The 20,076-nt window shown below is 41.3% G+C and overlaps 5 protein-coding genes across 5 annotated transcripts in view; 2 read left to right on the top strand and 3 right to left on the bottom strand.

Annotated features, from left to right (window-relative positions):
* LOC6506927 (IQ motif and SEC7 domain-containing protein 1) overlaps positions 1-11,718 on the bottom strand; it is a 39,491-nt gene extending 27,773 nt beyond the window's left edge. Inside the window, exon 1 of the mRNA XM_001956939.4 lies at positions 10,940-11,718. Coding sequence (XP_001956975.1) covers positions 10,940-11,256 — 317 coding nt within the window. The 5' untranslated portion in view covers positions 11,257-11,718. The remainder of the gene's footprint in view (positions 1-10,939) is intronic.
* Positions 11,719-13,607: 1,889 nt separating this feature from the next.
* LOC6493064 (cancer-related nucleoside-triphosphatase) lies at positions 13,608-14,311 on the top strand. Its single transcript, XM_001956940.3, has 2 exons — positions 13,608-13,701; positions 13,760-14,311. Exons 1-2 carry the CDS (start codon positions 13,668-13,670, stop codon positions 14,287-14,289), a joined length of 564 nt encoding a protein of 187 aa, XP_001956976.1. The 5' UTR covers positions 13,608-13,667; the 3' UTR covers positions 14,290-14,311.
* Positions 14,276-16,076, bottom strand: LOC6506926 (DNA-directed RNA polymerase III subunit RPC5). The gene is made up of 3 exons (XM_001956941.4): positions 15,941-16,076; positions 14,807-15,880; positions 14,276-14,748 (listed from the first exon to the last, which is right to left on the bottom strand). Exons 1-3 carry the CDS (start codon positions 15,971-15,973, stop codon positions 14,383-14,385), a joined length of 1,473 nt encoding a protein of 490 aa, XP_001956977.1. The 5' UTR covers positions 15,974-16,076; the 3' UTR covers positions 14,276-14,382.
* A 260-nt stretch (positions 16,077-16,336) lies between these two features.
* On the top strand, positions 16,337-17,493 carry LOC6493065 (methyltransferase-like protein 22). Its single transcript, XM_001956942.4, has one exon. It carries the CDS (start codon positions 16,572-16,574, stop codon positions 17,403-17,405), a length of 834 nt encoding a protein of 277 aa, XP_001956978.1. The 5' UTR covers positions 16,337-16,571; the 3' UTR covers positions 17,406-17,493.
* Positions 17,494-17,547: 54 nt separating this feature from the next.
* LOC6506925 (all trans-polyprenyl-diphosphate synthase PDSS2) lies at positions 17,548-19,603 on the bottom strand. Its single transcript, XM_001956943.4, has 3 exons — positions 18,795-19,603; positions 18,523-18,712; positions 17,548-18,466 (listed from the first exon to the last, which is right to left on the bottom strand). The coding sequence occupies exons 1-3, from the start codon at positions 19,157-19,159 to the stop codon at positions 17,660-17,662; spliced, it is 1,362 nt and encodes a 453-aa protein (XP_001956979.1). The 5' UTR covers positions 19,160-19,603; the 3' UTR covers positions 17,548-17,659.
* Between the last annotated feature and the right edge of the window lie 473 nt (positions 19,604-20,076).

The raw sequence follows: 20,076 nt of genomic DNA, 5'->3' as shown, positions 1-20,076 counted from the left end.
TTTATCCTCAAGGGTCTAAAAATTTGAAAGAAATAGGAAATGATATAATAGTTCTTTTAAAAGATTCTGAAAATGACTTTTCAGTTCAGGATTTCGAACAATGGAAGAGGAAACTGCAGTGATTAGGCAACTTTTTAGATCTTTTTTGAAAGAATTATAATCTTTTTGAGTTACTTATGGACTAGTCTAGTCCATATAGCCCATCAGAGATCTAGGTTTGGCGAAAAAGGGAGCGAACTTAGAAGATTCACAAAAACAAACAGAAATGCTGTTACACAAGTGCCTGGAGTGGCATCCTCCACGGATGCTTCCCACATCTAGCAACATGCCACCACCCCCTCCAGACACCCACCCACCACCCTCCCCTCCCTCTCTCCTGCATGAAGAAGAATGCATGCCAGCGAACTCCTCAGGCGCTCCTCAGTCGCTCGCCAGTCACTCAGTCACTGACTCCCCGGGGGTGGTTCTCGGCCAGAGGCTGGGCGATTTATTTTCTTAAGGGGTTTCCTAATTTATTATTGATGCTGGGAGCAACCTATTGCAGGGAATTTTTCAAGTATTTTCAAACATAATTAATAGAAATGGCTGTTTGGGAAGGGGTTTCAGGTGGAGGGTGGAAGGAATTTAATATTTATGATTTTTTCTGGTTATTCTGGAGATATATTCTACCTTTTTAGAGGTTTTTTATAAAGAAAGTTGGATTATAGGACTTTTCTTAGTTCTCTATATAAAATAGATCTACTTCTGGTGAGATATTACACCATTTTTGATATATTTTAGAGAGATATTCTAATTTTTAAAGGTCTTCTATAAAGAAAGATGAATATTTTACCCATTTTTTCTCAGTTTCTCCGACTAACTTTCAATTATTATCCCTCTCCTGACTCCCTAGTCCCTGTCTACCCTTTTAAAATAAACTCATCACCTCTAACAGCTATTAGATCTAAAAATTAACAAGTTCTAATTAAAGAACGCCCCCCAGCTACGCCCCTGATGGAAGCGAGGAAATGAAATAGCGACGCCTGGCGGCAGGACGAAGGTGGGAGGAGGCTGCTGGCTGGCTACCCAGGACGATGACGCAGCCCACGAATGCTGGAACAAAAAAAAACTGTGTTGAGATTTCCTTCCTCGGGAGGATGCATCTGAATGCGAGATGAAAGTGGAGAAATGAGGGGCGACAGGAGCCATGAGCCATGAGCCATGAGAGATGTATGTAATTCTGAAATGTGAAAATGGGACCAGAAACAGAACCAGCACAGAACAGAGCTGATTTTTTGTTTCTTTGTATGTGGTATAGTATGTGGAATACATTTTCAGTTTAACAAACTCTATTTTTAGAGCACTCGGCGGAGGCAGTGTGGGAGCTGTTTTTCCTTGCATTTTCCACTCGATTTTTTATGTAAAAAATATATACTAAGCTACATCCGATAATGCGACAAACACGAATTTAAAGTTATTGGAAACAAGAGTTACAAGAGAGAGTCGTGCTAATTGAGTGTGGCAATTATTGGGGTGGCCTAACTCAATTTTCACTGCGTAACTGCATTGGTTCAGTTGGTCGCCTTCCCACGGCCGAGGCCGATATGTTGGATATATAATAACGATGATAATTACCGGCTATCCACCAAGTCGGTAATGCAATCCGCTAATGCAGCTCTCCAAGTAGTTAGTTGCCACTAAACAGAAATCGAATGCGAAAACGGCTTATTGAAAAGCAAATCAGAAATCAATACGAAAGAGGTTTCTAAAAAGCGAACTACAAGATACTCTAGCTCTTGCTCTTGCCTTTAATATTTTTAAAATAATATTATAATCTTAACTTTAAAATCCTCTTACAAAATCGTCAAAAATAAAGGTAACTCTATCCCCAGACTCTACTCTGTCATTCATTTCTTAATAATTTCTGTAGAAATAAGATATTACAAAGTGACTCCCCAGAGTTGCTTGACTTTCAGGGTATACCTGGCCACTCTGGCCAATGACCACTGGCCACTGGTAACTGGTTGTCAGTCAATACCACCTCAGCTTGGCGATCGCAGGCCATGACGAGGCTGCTGACAATCGATTAATGGCACATATAAATGGCTATCTTCTGGTTGGCTGGTGCTGGTCTGGCTCTGGTTGCCTCTCTCACCAGCTCCACTTCCAGATATTTCTTACCAAATACACTTGGAAAAAGTTGCGGTTACAAGTTGTTGGTAAAGTCATAAAAGAGAAATTATAAATGATAAAAGAGATACAAGATTTAGATCTTCATAAAAATATTGGGTTTTAAGAACTGTGGTGAAGAAAACTTATAGTTTTAGAGATTTCTAGAGATCTTTATAGATTCTAGCGATTTTTCTAATATGTATGGTGTTTAAAACTGAATTATTATGTGATTTATTTCCCAGAAATATCTAAAAAATCAAGTATTAGTATTATAAACAAGTTTTTTGAATAAAAATTGAATTTAAATATAAAAGAAACCTTTTTTTGGAACAGATACGGCTTGAAAAAATACATATTTTTAATAAATATTTACCATAAACTTGAATTATTAAATAATTTAGATGAAAGAAAAATCTAAACATTACAAATTAGTATTTTAAAAATACTTCTACTTGAAATAAATACTTAAAATCTCAAAAACAACAAATTTTTGAATAAAAACCTTAAAAAAATATAATTCTCAAGACTATTTCTTTGTTTCTTGTAACAGACTTTTTTTTAAGACTTTAAAGGACCAATATATTTCTCTCTCTGTAAAATATATATTTTTTAATAAATATTTATTTAGAGAGAATAGCCAATATTAATATTCTAAAAATGTTTCCTTAAAAAAATCTAATTTAAATGTGAAAAAAAAACCATTAAAAAAAGAGTTTCAGGACCATTTCTTCAGAAATTATACTTAAAAGACCTTTTTAGTCTTCAAGAACCACTTCTTTTCTCTCCCTGTAACCTACACCAGCTCCTACTTCTTACTTTGGTAAAAAAATAAATATATTTTTTTTGTAAAAAATATTAAATTCGCTTTCGATTTGCATTTGTGTTTCTCGTTCCGACTCGTTTTCGTTTTCGTTTTACGGTTTTGGGCGATTACTACTACGCTTTTTAGCCGTCTTGAATGAAATCCGCATAAACGGCATTAAAAAACACGAAATTATTGTATATTGTGGGCGTCTGGTGGCCGAGTGCGTTTTTTAACGCGGCGCCGCTTCGACGCTCCATTGGGTCACCACTGGGGGGAAAAAAAAACTGGAAATAAAAAAAAAAGAGAAACACAATCACTCTGGCGTCTGCGCAAGCGTCGCTGCCGGCAGCGTCCGTTGACGTCGGCGCAGACAGGCCTAAGGTCAAGTTATAGCCACCGCATTAAGGGGGTGGCACGAGGCACGAGGTGCGAGGTACGAGGTATGGGGCATGGGGCATTGCTTTTCGGGTGAATGATGAGCCAGCAAAAGTCACTGAGTTCGCAGAAGAAACAAAAAACAGAAAAAGAAACAAGAAAAAAAATAAATGCACGAAAAACCCACAAAAATTTAAATATATACAGAAATTGCTTTATATTTGTTGATAATTTTGTTGTTTTTATTTTTTCTTCGTTTTTGGCGCCTACACGAAATGCGAAATGCAGCACAGCAGTTGCTGCCAAATTGACTTTTTTCAAGCTCTTTTTCTTAAAAAAAATCGGAAATTTTTGAAGACTTGGTCACAATTATTTTGATTTTTCATAGAAGCTATAAGTACATATGTAGCTCTTAGAATTTAAGGTAAAATTATATAATAGGGTTTAGATTCTAGAAAATTAATACTTTTTTCAACAGAAAAATAGAAAAAGAAGTTAATACTTTACAAATTATTTCAACATTTTTAGAAATTTTTTTCATGTTTTTGGGTTAAATTTTAAGGAAATTGACTTTTTTCAAGCTAAAAATTTTCAAAAACTGACATTTTTGAAAAATAAGTCATAATTATTTTGATATTTAATAGAAGTTATAAGAATTTCTAAGAATAGAAGGTAGAATTATGTATATAATAGGATCTAGATTTTAGAAAATTATTACTTTTTTGAAACGGAAAATAGAAAAAAAGTTGAATACTTAATAAATTATTTAAAAATTTAAAATTTTAAGAAATTTGAAAGTTTTAAGGGTATTAAGAAACTAGTTTAGAGCTCTTAAGTATTAATTTTGAAAATTTTTTGTAGCTTTTTTTAAAAAGCTAAAAAAGGAAAATATTCAAATTTCAAACCCAAAAATACATATTTTGGAAAAATTTTTGAACTTTAGCTCCCTTCACACTTTTTAGAAAAATACTATAGCTATTGGATATTAATTTTAATTATTTTTTAAACAAAAACCTTAATATTCTTCATATTTTTAAAGAAATAAATAATTCTGAACCCCGCATCTCTAACAAATAAATTCACACTCACGCCTCTAGACAGCTGTTGGTTTTTTGGAGCTTTTTTGGAATTTTGAAAAAACGGAAATATAAAATTTGAATATTAAAACGGAAGAAGAAGAGGGAGAGGAAGAAGGAGAAGGAGAAGAGGGCGCTGCACTTTGAAAGCAAAAGAGACAATAAGAGGGGCAGAGGAGGAAGGAAGGAAAAGCATGCTTTCCTCAAAAGCAAAGAGGAAATTAAGCAACAACGCATTTTCTTGGCGCTCGCAATTGGGGCGTGTTGGCCGAGGAGGTCTGGGGGGGGAGGCCACCGAGTACTCTGAACTAGCCCCCCCCAAAAAAAAAAACAAAAAAATCGGACAAATTGGGAAAATTTGGGTCAATGTAGACACCCAGAATGAGGAATATATTTTCACACTTTTCTTTATGGTTTTTTAATTAAAATTTTAAAACATTAATATGTCAGAAGGGGAGATGCATTTCTTCGGAGAATTCTCTTTCTGATGATTTCTTTATGACCCTGGTTCTGGGTGGTAATTGATTGAGAGGCGACCTCGAAGGAAAGTGGGTGGCTGGAACCGGAAGTCTGTCTGTCTGTCGGTGGTGGGGCATCTACGTGGGGCAGAGATAAGCGGTTTAAGAGACAGCAGAAAGCACTGTGGCAGGGCGGAGATAAACAGTTGAAAGATGTCGGCCCAGAAATCTCAAAAGACAAACCACTCATCCTCAAAGATAAGGTCTCTGGGATGGTGATGAAATTTTATGGAAAGAGGGACTGACTCTTTGTGTCATCAAGTGATAAGATGAAGGTTTATTATTATATTTATTATTCTAGGTGCTGGCACTCTAAAAACCTCTCTTTGAAAACTTATTCACAAAAAGCTATCATATTACAATAATCTAATAAAAATTCCACTCACGAAACTGTACAAGGTGGGGCCATAAATTAGCCATTTATGGCATGAAGTATTGCTTATAAATGTTAAAATTATTAGTAAGAGATTAGAAGCCTATTTTCAGGTGCAATTAGTGGGGGTATTAGTCACAAGGGGTAGTTCTCTTCACAGAAACACCTTCGGACATCACTAATTTTGTTAACAAAAGCCTCGGCCCAGAAAAAAAAGGGGGTAACCTTGCAAGTCATTGCCTCAAAGCCCAGTAGCTTGTAAGATTACTAATCAGACCACTAATCAGTGGCTAGTTGTAGGACAGATGAGGTGGAAACCTAATCGGAAATGGGCTCATGGATCATCCCAAAAGTAGAGCTTGCCAAAGTGCTGGCTATTATTGGCAACTTCCCTTCCCGCCAAGCCACAAGCCACCAGACCCACTGACCATTGTCCATTTTTGGCAGAAACTACAAGCCAGAAGATGGCCAAGACCCGGGACTTGGCTGTCAAAGCCAAGCACGATTGACAAGCCACTGAATAGGAGAGCTAGAGTTAGACTTGGGGAAAAGTGACTCGGAAGTTGTCAGGGAAACAACTGCGACACGAACCCATGACTCATCAATCATGGCACAAGTATCTGCCAGATACATCGATGTATCTGCACGACAAAATGGCCAGCAATGGCAGAAAATAAAAGATACAAGACCATATGCAAAATGCCAATGCGGGACGCCCTCTAATTGATTACATTGTTCAGCTGGCAACTACTAATCCCCGAAAGACTTTAAGCCTCTTTCCTGCCAACCACCTCCTTCCTTGCCCGGCAATGACATTGTTTATTAAACATTTCAGCTTCAGAGACACGACATACAAATAAATGATTTTAATTATTATTCTTCCACTACCGATCACCGATCACCAACTACCGACTGCCGACTGGCCAGATGATCTCATTTTTCGATCGAAAAACTGAAAATTTCATTTGTTTTTATTGCATGCATAATAAATAGTCTCTAGTCTGGAGCAGAGCACATGGCGTCCAGAGTGGGAGGGTGGTAGGATGGCAGGGTGTTGGGATGATCCACACACCCCATCATCATGTGGCAGCGGATCACTGGAATGTACCAGAAAAGCCATCAACTTAATTGTTCATTTGCGATGGAGGGCACTGAGAGGGAGTTTATTGTCTCAATTGTAGTTCCAAGTCTAGTTCTATATTTGATGGAGAGGAATTGCTGGAACTGCTGGTACTAAGAGAGTACTTAGTCATCATTTAAATGGGTGGGATAGGGACAGTTTTTACACTTAGTGCTACAGGTTCTAATTAAAAATATACCATTCTTTCTTCTAAGCGATGGACCAACTTCGATACTATCGCCTTGAAGCTTTTATCGTCAGTGCAACAGTGCTTATCGATATTAGTAGTATCGATATCTTGGGTCTAAAAAGTATATGTATACAAATGTGTCTTTGTATTTATTTTCTAAGAAAAGCGTTAGTTCTTAGTCTTAATCATTGAAATGGGCATCATATTCCTAAAAAACTAGTCCTGGTTAGCTCAGAAATTACTATTCTTCGGCTTGGCGATGTATGCCCATGATATTATCGCCCAAAAGCTTTTATCGATAGATCGTGCCTAGTCTAACATTGCAATAGTGCTTATCCACGTAAGTGGTTGCAAAGGTGTGTCTTTGAGGTATCTTATAGCTTTGCTATTTATTTTCTAAGAAAAGCTTCAGTTCTCCGTCATAATCATCGAAATGGGCATCATATCCCTAGGAATCTATCCCTAAATACCTCAAAGTACTATTCCTCTGCTTGGCGATGGACATACTCTCTATACTAACGCCATAAAGCTTTTATCGATTGTAATATTGCTTATCGCTATAAGAAATAACGGAAATACATGAATGTAGTATTATACTTATGTATATCTTAAGACTTATTAGGTCTAAGAAGTATATAAAGGAGTGTCTTAGGAATATCTTATAGCTTTAGCGTAAATAAGTATTCTCTGAAAATATAATTAATTCACAGATAGACAGAAATTATAAGAACTGCTGAAAGTTACTGAAAGAGAACTTAGTCACAACCATTTAAATGGGTATAATGAGGATAGTTAAAACGAAATGGTATAGTTTCTACCAGAAAAGTTACTCATCTCCTTCTTGGGGATGGACCAACTTTAATACCATCGATATCTTAAGCTTTTATCGATAGATAAATAGTTAAAGAACTATTATAACTTAGGGTTTTTTAGGTCTAAAGAGTATAACAGCAGATGTAGAAGTATCTTGTAACTCTGCTACCCAAATCCTGGGAAAAAATCAGTTCAAGCCACAAACAATCTCAAAAACCAATAACTTGTAATTAAAGAACCGCAATATTACCCTTTGAAACAAAAAATAACAATCCAATTAATCCCAAACAAAAAAAACAAGGGAATATCTTTTAATGAAATTACAGTCTAAAATAAAGCTACGCCCTCCCTAAAAAAAAGTATTTTCCCATCATCTGGATGGCACTCTTAGATCATCCCCATTTTGGGGATACCCCCTGACCATTGTTTCATTTTTTACGAAACTACTTGGACCACCCTTGACCCAAAACGCAACATGCATGTCCATTTGGCATATCTTTTAATTAAAGCAGACCTCAAAGATGTTTGCAACACGCATGTGCCACAATGGCAACCGCATGTTGCATGCAAATGAAACCGAAGAGTGGCCACAGGGCCAGAGATCTGCTTCACCTCCAAAAGTCATAAGTAAGCGCTCATTAAAAAGTCGGAAAACGTTATCCCATCCTCCCGCTGGAGACCCCCCTTTTGGGGCGCCCCATTTAAAAGAGGGGCGTATGAAATTAATAGACTCTGCGGAGCTCCACTCGCTTAATTATCACAAAGAGACCAGAAAACGCCAGAAACAAAAGCAAATGGGCAAGTGTTTTTCTTTTCGGGTCGCCCCCCCTTTTTTCCACGCCCCTGTACACAGTACATAGTACATAGTGCGTGTGTTTGCTTTATTAGATGATGATAACTGGCTAATGAGTTGAACTCGGCGGCAAGACGACCATTGTTTATATGCAGAGAGAGAAATAATATAGTAATTAGTAGGAAAAATATTTTAGAAAAATTATAGAACATCTCAAACCATCTCTTGTATAAAAATATAAATTCTAAACTCTCTAGATTTTTAATTTATAATTATTTTAAATATAATACAACTATTTCTTGCAGTGCCAGAGTACCGGAGTGACCACCAAGCCATAAGCTGTGGAGAACCTCACCAAGAAATCTGCCCGCACATTTTCAACAACATCTCTGATCTTGAGGCTGGTGTCGCCTCTTGAGATACTCTATCTTAGAGATACACGATCTCAAGGGAGACTTGGACTAAGTGCGTGTGACTAATCTTATAAGAGTTATCAAGGGAGTAGGAAAAACTGAGTAGGAATTACTTTTGGAAATGCTAATTGGAAGGTATTACGAGAAAATATAAAGGAAATTATAGTAGGGATTTGAGATTAAGAAATTAATCATAATCTTAGGGGTTAATTTATATTTTTCTATAATAGATGGAGCTATTTTGGTACTAGAAGGTACTATGGTACTTCATAATTATGGTTCTACAAGGTAATAGGTAGCAGTAAGGTAGAGATAGTAAACCTATATAGATAGTTATGGTACCTATAGTGCCGATAGATCCATCTATTCTTTTTAAATACGATTATCATCTGATTATCTTATAATTTATGTATATTTCTAGTGTTTTTACTAGAAGATAATATTTTAGACGTGATATATAGTCTTATATAGTGCCTTCTAGAACCAAAATAACATCTATTCCTCCATCTATTGCTTTTTATGGAGAATCATCTCGTTTTATTTTAAAATTTATTTATTTTTCTAGTACCTCGTATACATATATCTTGTCTTATAAAGTATCTTTTAGAACCAAAATACATCCCATTTGCAGATTGTATTGAAATTTGTTTATTTTTTAGGTCTTAGATACTTTTTCTATTTTCAAAATGTATCCTCTTTTTACTTTTAAACCAATTTAAATTGTATAATATTGAAATTTATTTAGTTTCCTAGATCCTCTACAGATATATCCCCATAGAACTTAATAATATTGATTTATTATCCCTTTTGTTTATATTTTAAAACATTTGTTTACTTAATCAAGTCTAAACAATAAGCATAATTATGCTTTTCAAGGCTAGGGACTATAGTTTCTGACATAATTATTGAAAAAATAACAAAAATCATAACAAATCTCTCTCAATTTCTCTCAAAAAAAATCTAAAAAGAGTATCAGACTGACGATGACTCTCAAAACCAAGATTCTTGCCATTTTTGGTTTTGTTTTCTATTTGAATGTTTTTTCAGCGAAGGTGAGCGCAAAAAAAATAAAAAACCAAAAACGTATAATTGGAGAGCCCACGAATCTTCTGACCTTAGAGGCCAAGAAGCTCCCGAAAAAGAAAACGGTAAAGATAACTGCGCTTTACAAGGTATACCTATAGAATATACATATTATCTGGCATATATATATAAGTAGATTCTCTGTAAAGAGGTGCGAGGCATGATCGCATTCGAAACAAAGTCAGGTACGCGACTATCGAGATATTTTCCAAATTATTCCAACTGTCATGGCTCTTATTTGCCTTTGCATTTGAAGGCTAATCCGCCCCAGAGGCCCAAATAAATGATCGCCACTTGCACTTAGCATTGGCACTCCACTATTAGTTATCAGTTATCAGTTGTGAGCTGATAACTTGGCCGATAAAGGCCGAAAACAAATAGAAACAAGGTATAGGATCAGAGGACTGAGTCACTTTAGGCCATTATCTAATGCCCAGCCAGATAGCTCTTTTATGTGCGGAAATTCTTTCAACAAATTGCACTACAAGGGCTCTTTCAAATGATTCATTTTTAGGCCTAAAATAATTCCCTAAAATGCCTATCGATTATTTCGACCGCGACTGTGTCGATTAGCAGCCAGGAGCCTGGAGTTGCAAAAAAGGGGTTGCAAAAACCAGTAAGACGGACTTGTCGGCCTGCAGCTGCCCCAAGGTGCAAGGACAAGGGGACACAAAAGTGACTCAACCAGAGTTGAGTCAACATTTGAAGGCTCTCCAGGCAAGGAAATTGCAAGAAAATAAGTGGATTTTAAGGGAAGAAATCAAGGAAATACAACCAAAAATACTATAGTCTCTGACATAATGAATAAAGAATGTATGTTTCTTTCCCCGATCCATTTTGATACGACCCTGACATGGGACTCCGATAAGAACTGATATTCCCAAGAACCAAAAAATCATAAAAAATAATTATCAAAAAAAGTGTAAATTAATTTTATGGCTTAAGCGTAAAATGTCTGCAAAGAATCATATTATTATTAATTTTGTGGACTTTAAAGGGATAACACTCCGAAAACCTGATTGATTAATTATCACAGCTCGAATTCTACGAAGAATTCTTCCCACAACTTCTACCACGCATTATTTGGAAGAATTATTAAGATTTAAATGAAAAGAGAGTAATTTTCTTGAATAAATATTAAAAAACAATTGGATTTTTCAGAAACTTTGTTTATAATCTTATTAGTAAGGACCCCCAGGGCCTCTGATTAGATCTCTTCTGGAACTCACCTCTCATCAAAGTCCACTGGCAGCCTCTTCAGCTCGGACATGTCCAGTTCCAGGCGCAGGTTGGACACCTCGCACAGCAACCGATCCCGCTCGATGCTCAGCTCCTTGATCTTGGCGTGCAGCGTATTGTTCTCCCGCAGCAGCTCATCCACGTTGTAGGGGACAGGAGCATGAAGGGGCATGGGCATGGGCATAGGCAGGGAGGCAGCACCTCCTGGATGATCCACAAACATCATGGAGCTGGCCATCAGCAGGGACTGGGTGGTCTGGTGGAGCATCAGCTCCTGATCGGTATCTGGATTGTGCTCCTCGGCCATCTGGCGGTCTGGGTGATCCAACTTGTGTTTATTATTTCTGTTTCTCCGCCGGACTCTGGTGCACTTTTCACGGCCTCAACATTGTCGCCTGGCCACGCACACGCACAGAGGTGCCGGAGTGTAAGATGGAGTGACGGCGGGAGGCAGCGGACGGCGGACGGCGGACCACAAGACGAAACAGGCAGAACAACTTTGAAGCGACAGCGACGCCCGAGATGCAGATTGCTTCGCTTTTAACTTCACCCGCACTTCAGCTAGCCAGCGACCTTGGCAGCAAATCTCTCGGATCACCGATCGGATTCCCCGGACGCACTGCACAAGTATATCGAGAGCAACAATTGGATGCGGGCTATTACGAGTTTTCAATTTTCAATTCACGCGCGACGAACACACGACGCACGCTCCTCTATCGACGGTTCGAATTAGTGTGACCAGGCCTTTAGTCATGTCTCGCGCTGCGTTGGCTTTTTTCCAGCTAACAGTGCTGGCAGCCTAGCCATTTCCCGTCAAACCTGGCTAACTTTTATGGCCACAAAAGCTTAGTCCAACTATTTCTCAAAATTAATTTGCTTTTTTTAAAATCAATTATAACAAAAATAGTTCATAAAAGTCATAAGGACAGTAACAAAAACAAAGAGTTATCGCTAAAAATTCATCTCTTCTTTGTGTTTCATATTTTCCTGAAAGTCTTCAAAAATAGAATAAATACTTTTAAGATATATGTATGATAGTGGTTATTTTCTTGAAGAAAGAACTAATAAAATAAATTAAAATTTCATAGCTTTGATTTGCTGTTTATTAAAATATCTATTATCTATTAATCTTTGGCTACAAAGTTTTTGATGATCGATAGTTGGCAACACTGGCAACCAAACATCGCATCAGAGAGCCCTTTCCGTCTCTCTCTCTACACAGAAAAAAATTTCACAATTTCATATATATTTGGTGAAGATAATGTTATAACCTACACATTATATTTTCTGCAACCGAGAAATTTTTTAATATTCTTGGAAATTTTCTATGGGGTCCTCTTCGAAAATCCATAAATGTGCATGGAACCACTATATGGCCCCCTCCGATGGCTATATCTTTTCCAATTCTTATCCGATTCTTGAGCGGAATACCTTAATCGATTCGTGGATCGATTCTCCACCGATCTGCATCAAAATCTAGAATCAAAATATTTTTCAGATTTTTTCTCTTATTTTCTGGGCAGTCCCCTTCGAAAATGCTTGGAGCCCCTATATGGCCCCCTCCGATGGCTATATCTTTGCCAATTCTTATCCGATTCTTGAGCGGAATACCTGAATCGATTCGTGGATCGATTCTCCATCGACCTGCATCAAAATCTAGAATCAAAATATTTTTCAGATTTTTTCTCTTATTTTCTGGGCAGTCCCCTTCGAAAATCCTTGGAGCCCCTATATGGCCCCCTCCGATGGCTATATCTTTGCCAATTCTTATCCGATTCTTGAGCGGAATACCTTAATCGATTCGTGGATCGATTCTCCACCGATCTGCATCAAAATCTAGAATCAAAATATTTTTCAGATTTTTTCTCTTATTTTCTGGGCAGTCCCCTTCGAAAATGCTTGGAGCCCCTATATGGCCCCCTCCGATGGCTATATCTTTGCCAATTCTTATCCGATTCTTGAGCGGATTACCTTAATCGATTCGTGGATCGATTCTCCACCGACCTGCATCAAAATCTAGAATCAAAATATTTTTCAGATTTTTTCTCTTATTTTCTGGGCAGTCCCCTTCGAAAATGCTTGGAGCCCCTATATGGCCCCCTCCGATGGCTATATCTTTGCCAATTCTTATCCGATTCTTGAGCGGAATACCTTAATCGATTCGTGGATCGACTCTCCACCGATCTGCATCAAAATCTAGAATCAAAATATTTTACAGATTTTTTGTCTCATTTTCTGGTAAGTCCCCTTCGAAAATGCCTTCAGCCCCTATATGGCCCCCAGCGATGGCTATATCTTTTCAATTCCTATCCGATTCTTGAGCGGAATACATTAAACGATTCATAGATCTATAAGGACGTTTGTTAAGTTGCATTAAAATTCCATTCCATAAATTTAAGTTTTGAACTTATAGTGTGACCATCTTTATTCTCTCGCTTTCCTTAAAGGGGGTTTTCCTGTAAAAGCGGGTAACTAGGCGCCAAAATTTGAATGTTTTAAGTCAGTTGCTTATCGATTTTTAGTAAATATAAATTACAAACTAATTTTATTAATTATTTATGTTGTGGTGTAAAATATTTTTATTCTTTTAGGACTGAAGAATATTTTGTTTTGAACGCTTTTTGTAATCCATTCCTGGTTGATCTAGTTCTTAAGTTCAAAATAGAATCAAAACAAAACAAATAATTAACAAAAATAAGCCGGTAATTGTCTGAAAATATGTGTAGTATAATTTTAATTACAGGACCTCCAGGTAATAAACAAAATTAAATGTAAAAACCAGTTAAAATCTAAAATATAACCATTTCTAGGAGTGGGAAAGACCACATTGGTTCACAAGATCTGGTCGAAGCTTCGTGAAAAAAACTTATCCTCCCGAGGATTCTACACGGAGGAGGTAAGAGGCGAGAATGGCCAGAGAATAGGATTCGATGTGGTGACCCTGGCGGGAAAACGAGGAATCCTGTCACGTGAGAATCCGGCAGACCTCAAAAAACGCCCACAAGTGGGGAAGTACTCAGTTTACGTCCAGGACTTTGAAGATCTTGCGCTGCCATTGCTACACACCAAGGATCCAGGATCGGAGAGAGAACTCCTGATAATCGATGAAGTGGGAAGGATGGAGCTATTCAGCAAGAAGTTCGAATCAGCCGTCAGGGATCTGCTCCGACAGAAGACTCCCCTGGTGATCACCATACCCCAGAAGGGCCACCTGCCCCTAGTGGAGCAGCTCAAGAAACACCCAGGTGCCATCCTCCATAACGTAACCAAGTCCAATCGAGAGGCTCTAGTTCAAGAAATCACGGATCTCATTGAAAAGTCACTGATTGTAACAAAATAATCTTGTTGGTCTTTTATTTTTAGGGTCTAGGTGTAGCATGTGACTCCTCCACGTACTTTGGCAGCTCCTTCTTAAGTTTAGGGCCAGCAACTGCTACGTTTCCGCAGGAGCGTTGTTGGCAACTTGATTCAGGGCAGGCGGCGGCATGGAAGAGCTCGTGGACTGGGTGGAAGATTCGCTCTTGCGGGTGGATCGCTTCCTCACCCGTTTCGTCTCCTTGGCCCAGTCCATTTCGTTGTAGTGCTGCTCGGAGGCGCGCCAATGGAGCTCCTGCCGCTGCACCAGTTCCGGATGCTTCTGTTCGAACTCCTTGTCCGGTGGCAGCAGAAGCTCCCAGCGTTTCGTGGCATTCACCCGAGCCACCGTCCTCAAAACGTCTAGCGTTTCCGCCGGCGGCAACTGGGTGGCGGCCATCACCTGGGCGCGATACAGGCAGGCGGTGCGCGAGAAGCGGAATAGCTGGGAAGTAAATATAATATTATATTTAAGGAACCATCTAACAGATACCAAGACTCACAATGTAGTCCCTGGCACGTATCATCTGCTCCGCGGCCACTCCGTTTGCATGGGAGAGCATTTTCTCGGGAAAGACCACCTCGGAGCGGGGCACCCAGTTGCCGTGCAGCAATATGGCCACCTGGGGCAGCAAAGCCAGCACCTTGTCCGCCGCCACATGCGGATCCACGTGCTCCGCGAGCACCTCTAGCAGATCCCCGAACGAGAGCATCTTGGCGTCCCGGAGAAGTACCCGCAGTTGCTCTAGCAACGGCATAGTCCTCAACATGGCCTTATTATAGACAGGAAGTACTTGAGCAGCTGCAGCAGCCGGGGCAGCCGCCTCCACGGGCTGGACATGCTCATCGTAGGGCAGCAGCCGCTTGAGATAGTCCCCGGCGTTGAGGGCCAACGCCTGGTTGGACTGGTGACTGGTGGCGAACAGCTTCTGGCGCTCCAACTCGGCCGTGGGGGTGCCCCTTGGATGCCAGTAGGCCTCGCACCAGGGTTCATCCGCAATCCGTTGGACGAAGCCATCGTAGGTGCCGGCTCTCTGCTCCTTGCCAGTGTTTTTGGTGTTGCCGCGGGCGAACTTGACGGTGACCTGCTGGAGCACCTCCTCCTCCTCCGGGTCCTCTGCCTGTGCCTTTTGTTCCGCCTTCTTCCGCTTGTCCTCCTTGTCGAAGTGGCTGAGCGCCGGACGCAGCTGAACGATGCTGGTCAGCGGAGATAGGTGGACCTCGCGGTCCGTGTAAATGCCAACGATGTACTTGGTGACGTCCGTGAGCGAGCGACTGCTGGTGAAGGCCTGCTTGTCCATGATGCCGCGCTTGTAGGTGGGCCGCTCCATACCTTTGGGCGGAGCTGCTCCGTAGGTGTTCTTCCCGTCGGCGGCTTGGGCGAACTGCTCGCCCTTGAAGCGATCGTAGTGGCCCGACTCTGTGTCCAGGCCGAAGTCGACCTTCACCTCCTGGGCGAAGGGTTTCACGCAGCAATTCACCACCACCGAGTCATCGTGGTTCGCCAGCTCTGTTTTCGTCGGATACTGGAAGAGGTACAAGCTGTCCTGGAGGTTCTTCGATAGGAAGACAGGAATCTGTGGGTGGACAAACAGTTATTTCATGTTAAGGGTAGGTGTATTTGGCTTGCGAAAAACCTCCTCCACGATGGGATCCTCCTCCTCGTCCATGATTTGTTTAAAATTCTAATGCTTTTCCTTTCGGTTGGAGCACGCCTAACGTGGAGCAGTGTTATAAAGTGGTTTTCTATTTAGTGTTTTACACCTCTGGTCAGTGGCGCCATCTGTGGGGGAGTAGAAAAAGCTGGGGTCGTATGGTACAGTGTTGGTAAATGTGGTATGTTTCCAACAGGTCATCAGCTGATTACAAAAGGGCTATAATTTAAAATTGAAAATAAAACTTGTTTTGCAATTTTTATTGAAATATTAAATCAATATTGTAAGTTTGGCTTGTTGTTTAATCATTTTTTTTAGCTCTGTATAAATTTTAATATAAATCATGTTTTTCTTTCTATTTTCTTTACCTAATTTCTGTTAATTTATCAAGGATTCAATTTAAAAGGATATATTTTTTTATTTCACTCGAAAAAATCACACTCCTAGCCCAATGTGCAAAGCAAAATGCAAAATCAATCGGCTAATGGCGATACCTATTAGTCGTGCCCACGCACAGATGAGAATGTGACCGTACTCCGTCCGGGGGCTACCCGGGCCTCCAAGCATATTCAATTTACTTAGTATAACTACATAACTCATACATAACTCGAGCATGTTCACGGTCACTTCGGAGATCTACAGCGAGACGAACTACCAGCCCACCAAGAGTGCGAGCGACGGCAGTAGAGTGATCTCCAAGTTCCGCTTCCGCTATCCGGACGAGAAGCTGGAGAGGATTACGGCGGATAGGGATGGAGACCTTGAGGTGCCAAGGCCGAGACGTGGCGTAATCGAATTGGAACATTCCGAGGCCACCGAGCTCCGGCTGGTGGGTCTGCAGGTGTGGCGTGGTGCCCTGCTCCTGGCCGACTACCTCTTCTTCAAGAGAACCGAGTTCTCCGGGAAGAATGTGATGGAACTGGGCGCTGGGGTCGGCCTAACCAGCATAGCAGCTGGCATTCACAATTCTGGGAAAATCTTCTGCACGGATGTGGATCTGGGCTGTATCCTGAAGCTGATCCGGGGGAATGTTCAAAGGAACTCCCAGCTCTGCACTGCCAACATATCCGTCCTGGAGTTTGACTTTCTCACCCCGAAAGGGCAGCAGCCCCAGGAGCTACTCAATGCCATCGATTCTAGTGATGTGGTCCTGGCCGCCGATGTCATCTACGACGATGCCCTCACCGATGCCTTTATTTCTGTGGTGGACTTCCTCCTGGAAAGGGGCAAGGCGAACGGACGACCCAAGACCATATACATGGCCCTGGAGAAGCGCTATGTGTTCACTTTGGAGGATTGCGAGTCGGTGGCTCCCATGTACGAGTACCTCGTCCGGCAAATAGCCAACAAGCCCTGGAAAATAGAGCACCTCCCGCTGGACTTTCCGCAGTATTTCGAGTATGAACGGTGTCCCCAGTTGGTCCTGATGGAGATCACAGGGCGTTAAGGGGGTAGCCTTAAGTACTCTACTTAATTAAATTAGAATTAAATTAGTAAAATTAGTAAAAATTAAACCCCTTCGTTGATATTCGAAATTTTAATATTATTTTTTGTTCTTTAAGATAAGCCCATCAAGATTAGTCCACCCATTTAAGATTAGTCAACAGTGTCCTTTTTAATGGTATCGATAGAATGACCCTGGAATAAATACAACTAGCCTAAGCCCTGAACCCGTTTCAAATCCGCCGTGGTAGTCCCGGATCAGAGATCCTGCATGGCCAGAATGATGTTCTCCAAAGCCTGCCGAGCATCCGTAGCCGGAAAGTGCTGGAGGACGGCCAGGGCAGCGGCCGTATGCTTTCGCTGCAGCTCCTTGGTTTTGTTCAGCGCCGGCCCTGCCAGGATGGCTCTGTGGATCTTGTCGTAGTCGATGTTGTCCACCGACTGCTTGCCCGCCTCCAGATCCGCGTACATCTCAGGATCGTGCTCGAGATGGAACAGAACGGGGGCGCTAACCAGGCTAAAGGTGGCGTCCAGGGGCAGGGTGGGGCACTGGAAGGGTTCCGCGTCCAGGCAGGCCTGCCAGGCCAGAGCCAAGTGCTTTCCAAACCGATAGGCATGGCGCTGGAGCTCCTCGCTCTGGCCGGCCAACTTCAGAGAGCCCTGGCAGGACTTGCCCAACAAGCTGCCGGCATTAAGTATGTTCCGGCACTCCCATTCCTGCTCCGGATTGCCCAGGACCTGAGCAATGGGCATCGGAGCCATCACATCGTGCTCGTTGAAATCCACGCCCACGCTCAGAGAGGGGCGCTGGAAGGTCCCTGGCTTGTAGGGCAGTGGGTTGTTCTGCTCATCCCGCTCGCCAATGAACTCCGACTCGGAGAAGTCCCTCACCGCCGAGGAGATCAGCTCCACCACCTCCTGGTTGCGCAGATTCGCCAGCTCGGCACTCGAGTGTCCCAACAGGTAGTCACCGGTGAGCAGGCCAATCTTATTGCCGAAGGACATGTCGTCGAAGGTGGCCACATCCTGGCCAGCCTGGGTGCTCGATTGCAGATTCACGACGCTCTGGAAGAGATCAGGGAACTGTATTTTGGATTTTCAAGCCACGAAAGATCTCTTACATTGTGGACCAGGTGGGAAATCCTTATCATCTCGGTAACTTCGGCTAGGGCTCGTTGGGAGTGAAGGACTCCGGCGCTCTTGTCCTGCTCCACATCGGGGACACTGGGAGCATGTCCGGCCGCCTTGGAGACCAGCAGCACAATCAGTCCCCAGGCCTGCATCGTGTTCTTGCCGTTGTAGAGCAGATGCCTGGAAAATAGTTCATGAAAGTTAACCCAATCTCCTCAAGACTAATCGAAAGTGAAAAGGTAAACCGGTCTATCCCACTTACTTGGCCGTTTTCATCAAGGGATGGGCGCTGCCCACCAACTTGCGCAAGTGCAGCGCCACATTGGCGATCTCGTCGCTGAGCAGCCATCGGAGGCTCAGGAAGGAGGTGGGATAGCCCACGATGCGCTCCGCCTCGCTGACAGCCCGATTCCAGTCGTGACGCGGCGGAGGAGTCACCTGTGGCGGTGCCACCTGTTTCCCACTCACCGTCGACGTTGCCGTCCAGCGACCTTGCTGCTGCTGTACTTGTTGTTGCAAAGTGAAAGTTTTCAGCGCAGGCGCAACGGCACAATAGACCCCTTGGATCTCACCGCTGATCCTTCCACGCACTTGTTGCATAATCCTCAGTCCACTGGCTCGGTACATGTTTCTCTGTGGGCCTGCTCCTCGTTTCTCAGGTACAATGTGTATTGTTAGATGCAATTATTTGCTATTAGTTGCTTCAAATCGTTGTGCTCCGCTGAATCGCTCGTCGAAAAGTGAAATCTTCAAGAGACGCGACCACCACCGCCGCTGCCGTTTCTCAGCCCGTCTTGTTGTTGTTGCTGTTGTTGTTGCCTTCTTTTTCGGTGGCGTCCCACTTTTACAGTTGTTCGTTCGCTCACTGGAGGCCGCCAATCCAAGCGCTCGTTCTGTTTGTTTTTATTGCCCCACGCAATGTCGGTGGGTCGGCGAGCGAGCGGCAGAAACGAGGGGGACGGGCGTTGGAGCAGCCGCCTCGGACGGGAACAGGTTTTAGGGTTTTCGCACGGCAGCTCCTCTTTGTTATTGTCCATCACAACGGGGGGATCACAAACGGTCACACCTAGGGATGGACAAAAAACAAACCAAATATTTTGATAACGGGAAATTTGTATTTTAAAATTGTATTCAAATTCTAAGATCTATAACATTTATACAACTTTCTAACTTATTTTATATATTTTTATATATTTTTATGCAATATTTTATATTAAAATTTTTAAGACTTTAAAAATAAAACTTTTAAGTAGGATTCCTTATATTTAAATAGAAAAACATTTAAAAACAATAAGACTTCTTACTGTCTTAATATTAATATATACACAATATTATATATACAAGTATGTATATATATACAAGTATATACAACAATTACTTATTCTAAAGTCCTTAAAAATCTGAGCTAAAATTCGAATTTAGTCTTAAAAATTATATAAAATTGTTTATATTGAGATAGGAAGAACTACTATTTATTTACTAAAATAGATATTAGAACTAGGAAGAACTATTTATTTTTAAAAAAATATATGTTTTTAGAGGCC

This window comes from Drosophila ananassae, chromosome 2R (genome assembly GCF_017639315.1).
Source record: "Drosophila ananassae strain 14024-0371.13 chromosome 2R, ASM1763931v2, whole genome shotgun sequence".
NCBI classification, from domain to species: Eukaryota; Metazoa; Arthropoda; class Insecta; order Diptera; family Drosophilidae; genus Drosophila; species Drosophila ananassae.
This window is presented reverse-complemented; position numbering and strand designations above follow the sequence as displayed.

Coding starts and splice junctions, on each gene's coding strand:
- LOC6493065 (XM_001956942.4), top strand. CDS start 16,572: ATGTTCACGGTCACTTCGGAGATCTACAGCGAGACGAACTACCAGCCC.
- LOC6493064 (XM_001956940.3), top strand. CDS start 13,668: ATGTGTAGTATAATTTTAATTACAGGACCTCCAG. Junction 13,702..13,759: donor TTTAATTACAGGACCTCCAG/GTAATAAACAAA, acceptor AACCATTTCTAG/GAGTGGGAAAGACCACATTG.
- LOC6506925 (XM_001956943.4), bottom strand. CDS start 19,159: ATGTACCGAGCCAGTGGACTGAGGATTATGCAACAAGTGCGTGGAAGG. Junction 18,713..18,794: donor CCCTTGATGAAAACGGCCAA/GTAAGTGGGATA, acceptor ACTATTTTCCAG/GCATCTGCTCTACAACGGCA. Junction 18,467..18,522: donor TTTCCCACCTGGTCCACAAT/GTAAGAGATCTT, acceptor GATCTCTTCCAG/AGCGTCGTGAATCTGCAATC.
- LOC6506926 (XM_001956941.4), bottom strand. CDS start 15,973: ATGGACGAGGAGGAGGATCCCATCGTGGAGGAG. Junction 15,881..15,940: donor AGGATCCCATCGTGGAGGAG/GTTTTTCGCAAG, acceptor GTCCACCCACAG/ATTCCTGTCTTCCTATCGAA. Junction 14,749..14,806: donor TACGTGCCAGGGACTACATT/GTGAGTCTTGGT, acceptor TTTACTTCCCAG/CTATTCCGCTTCTCGCGCAC.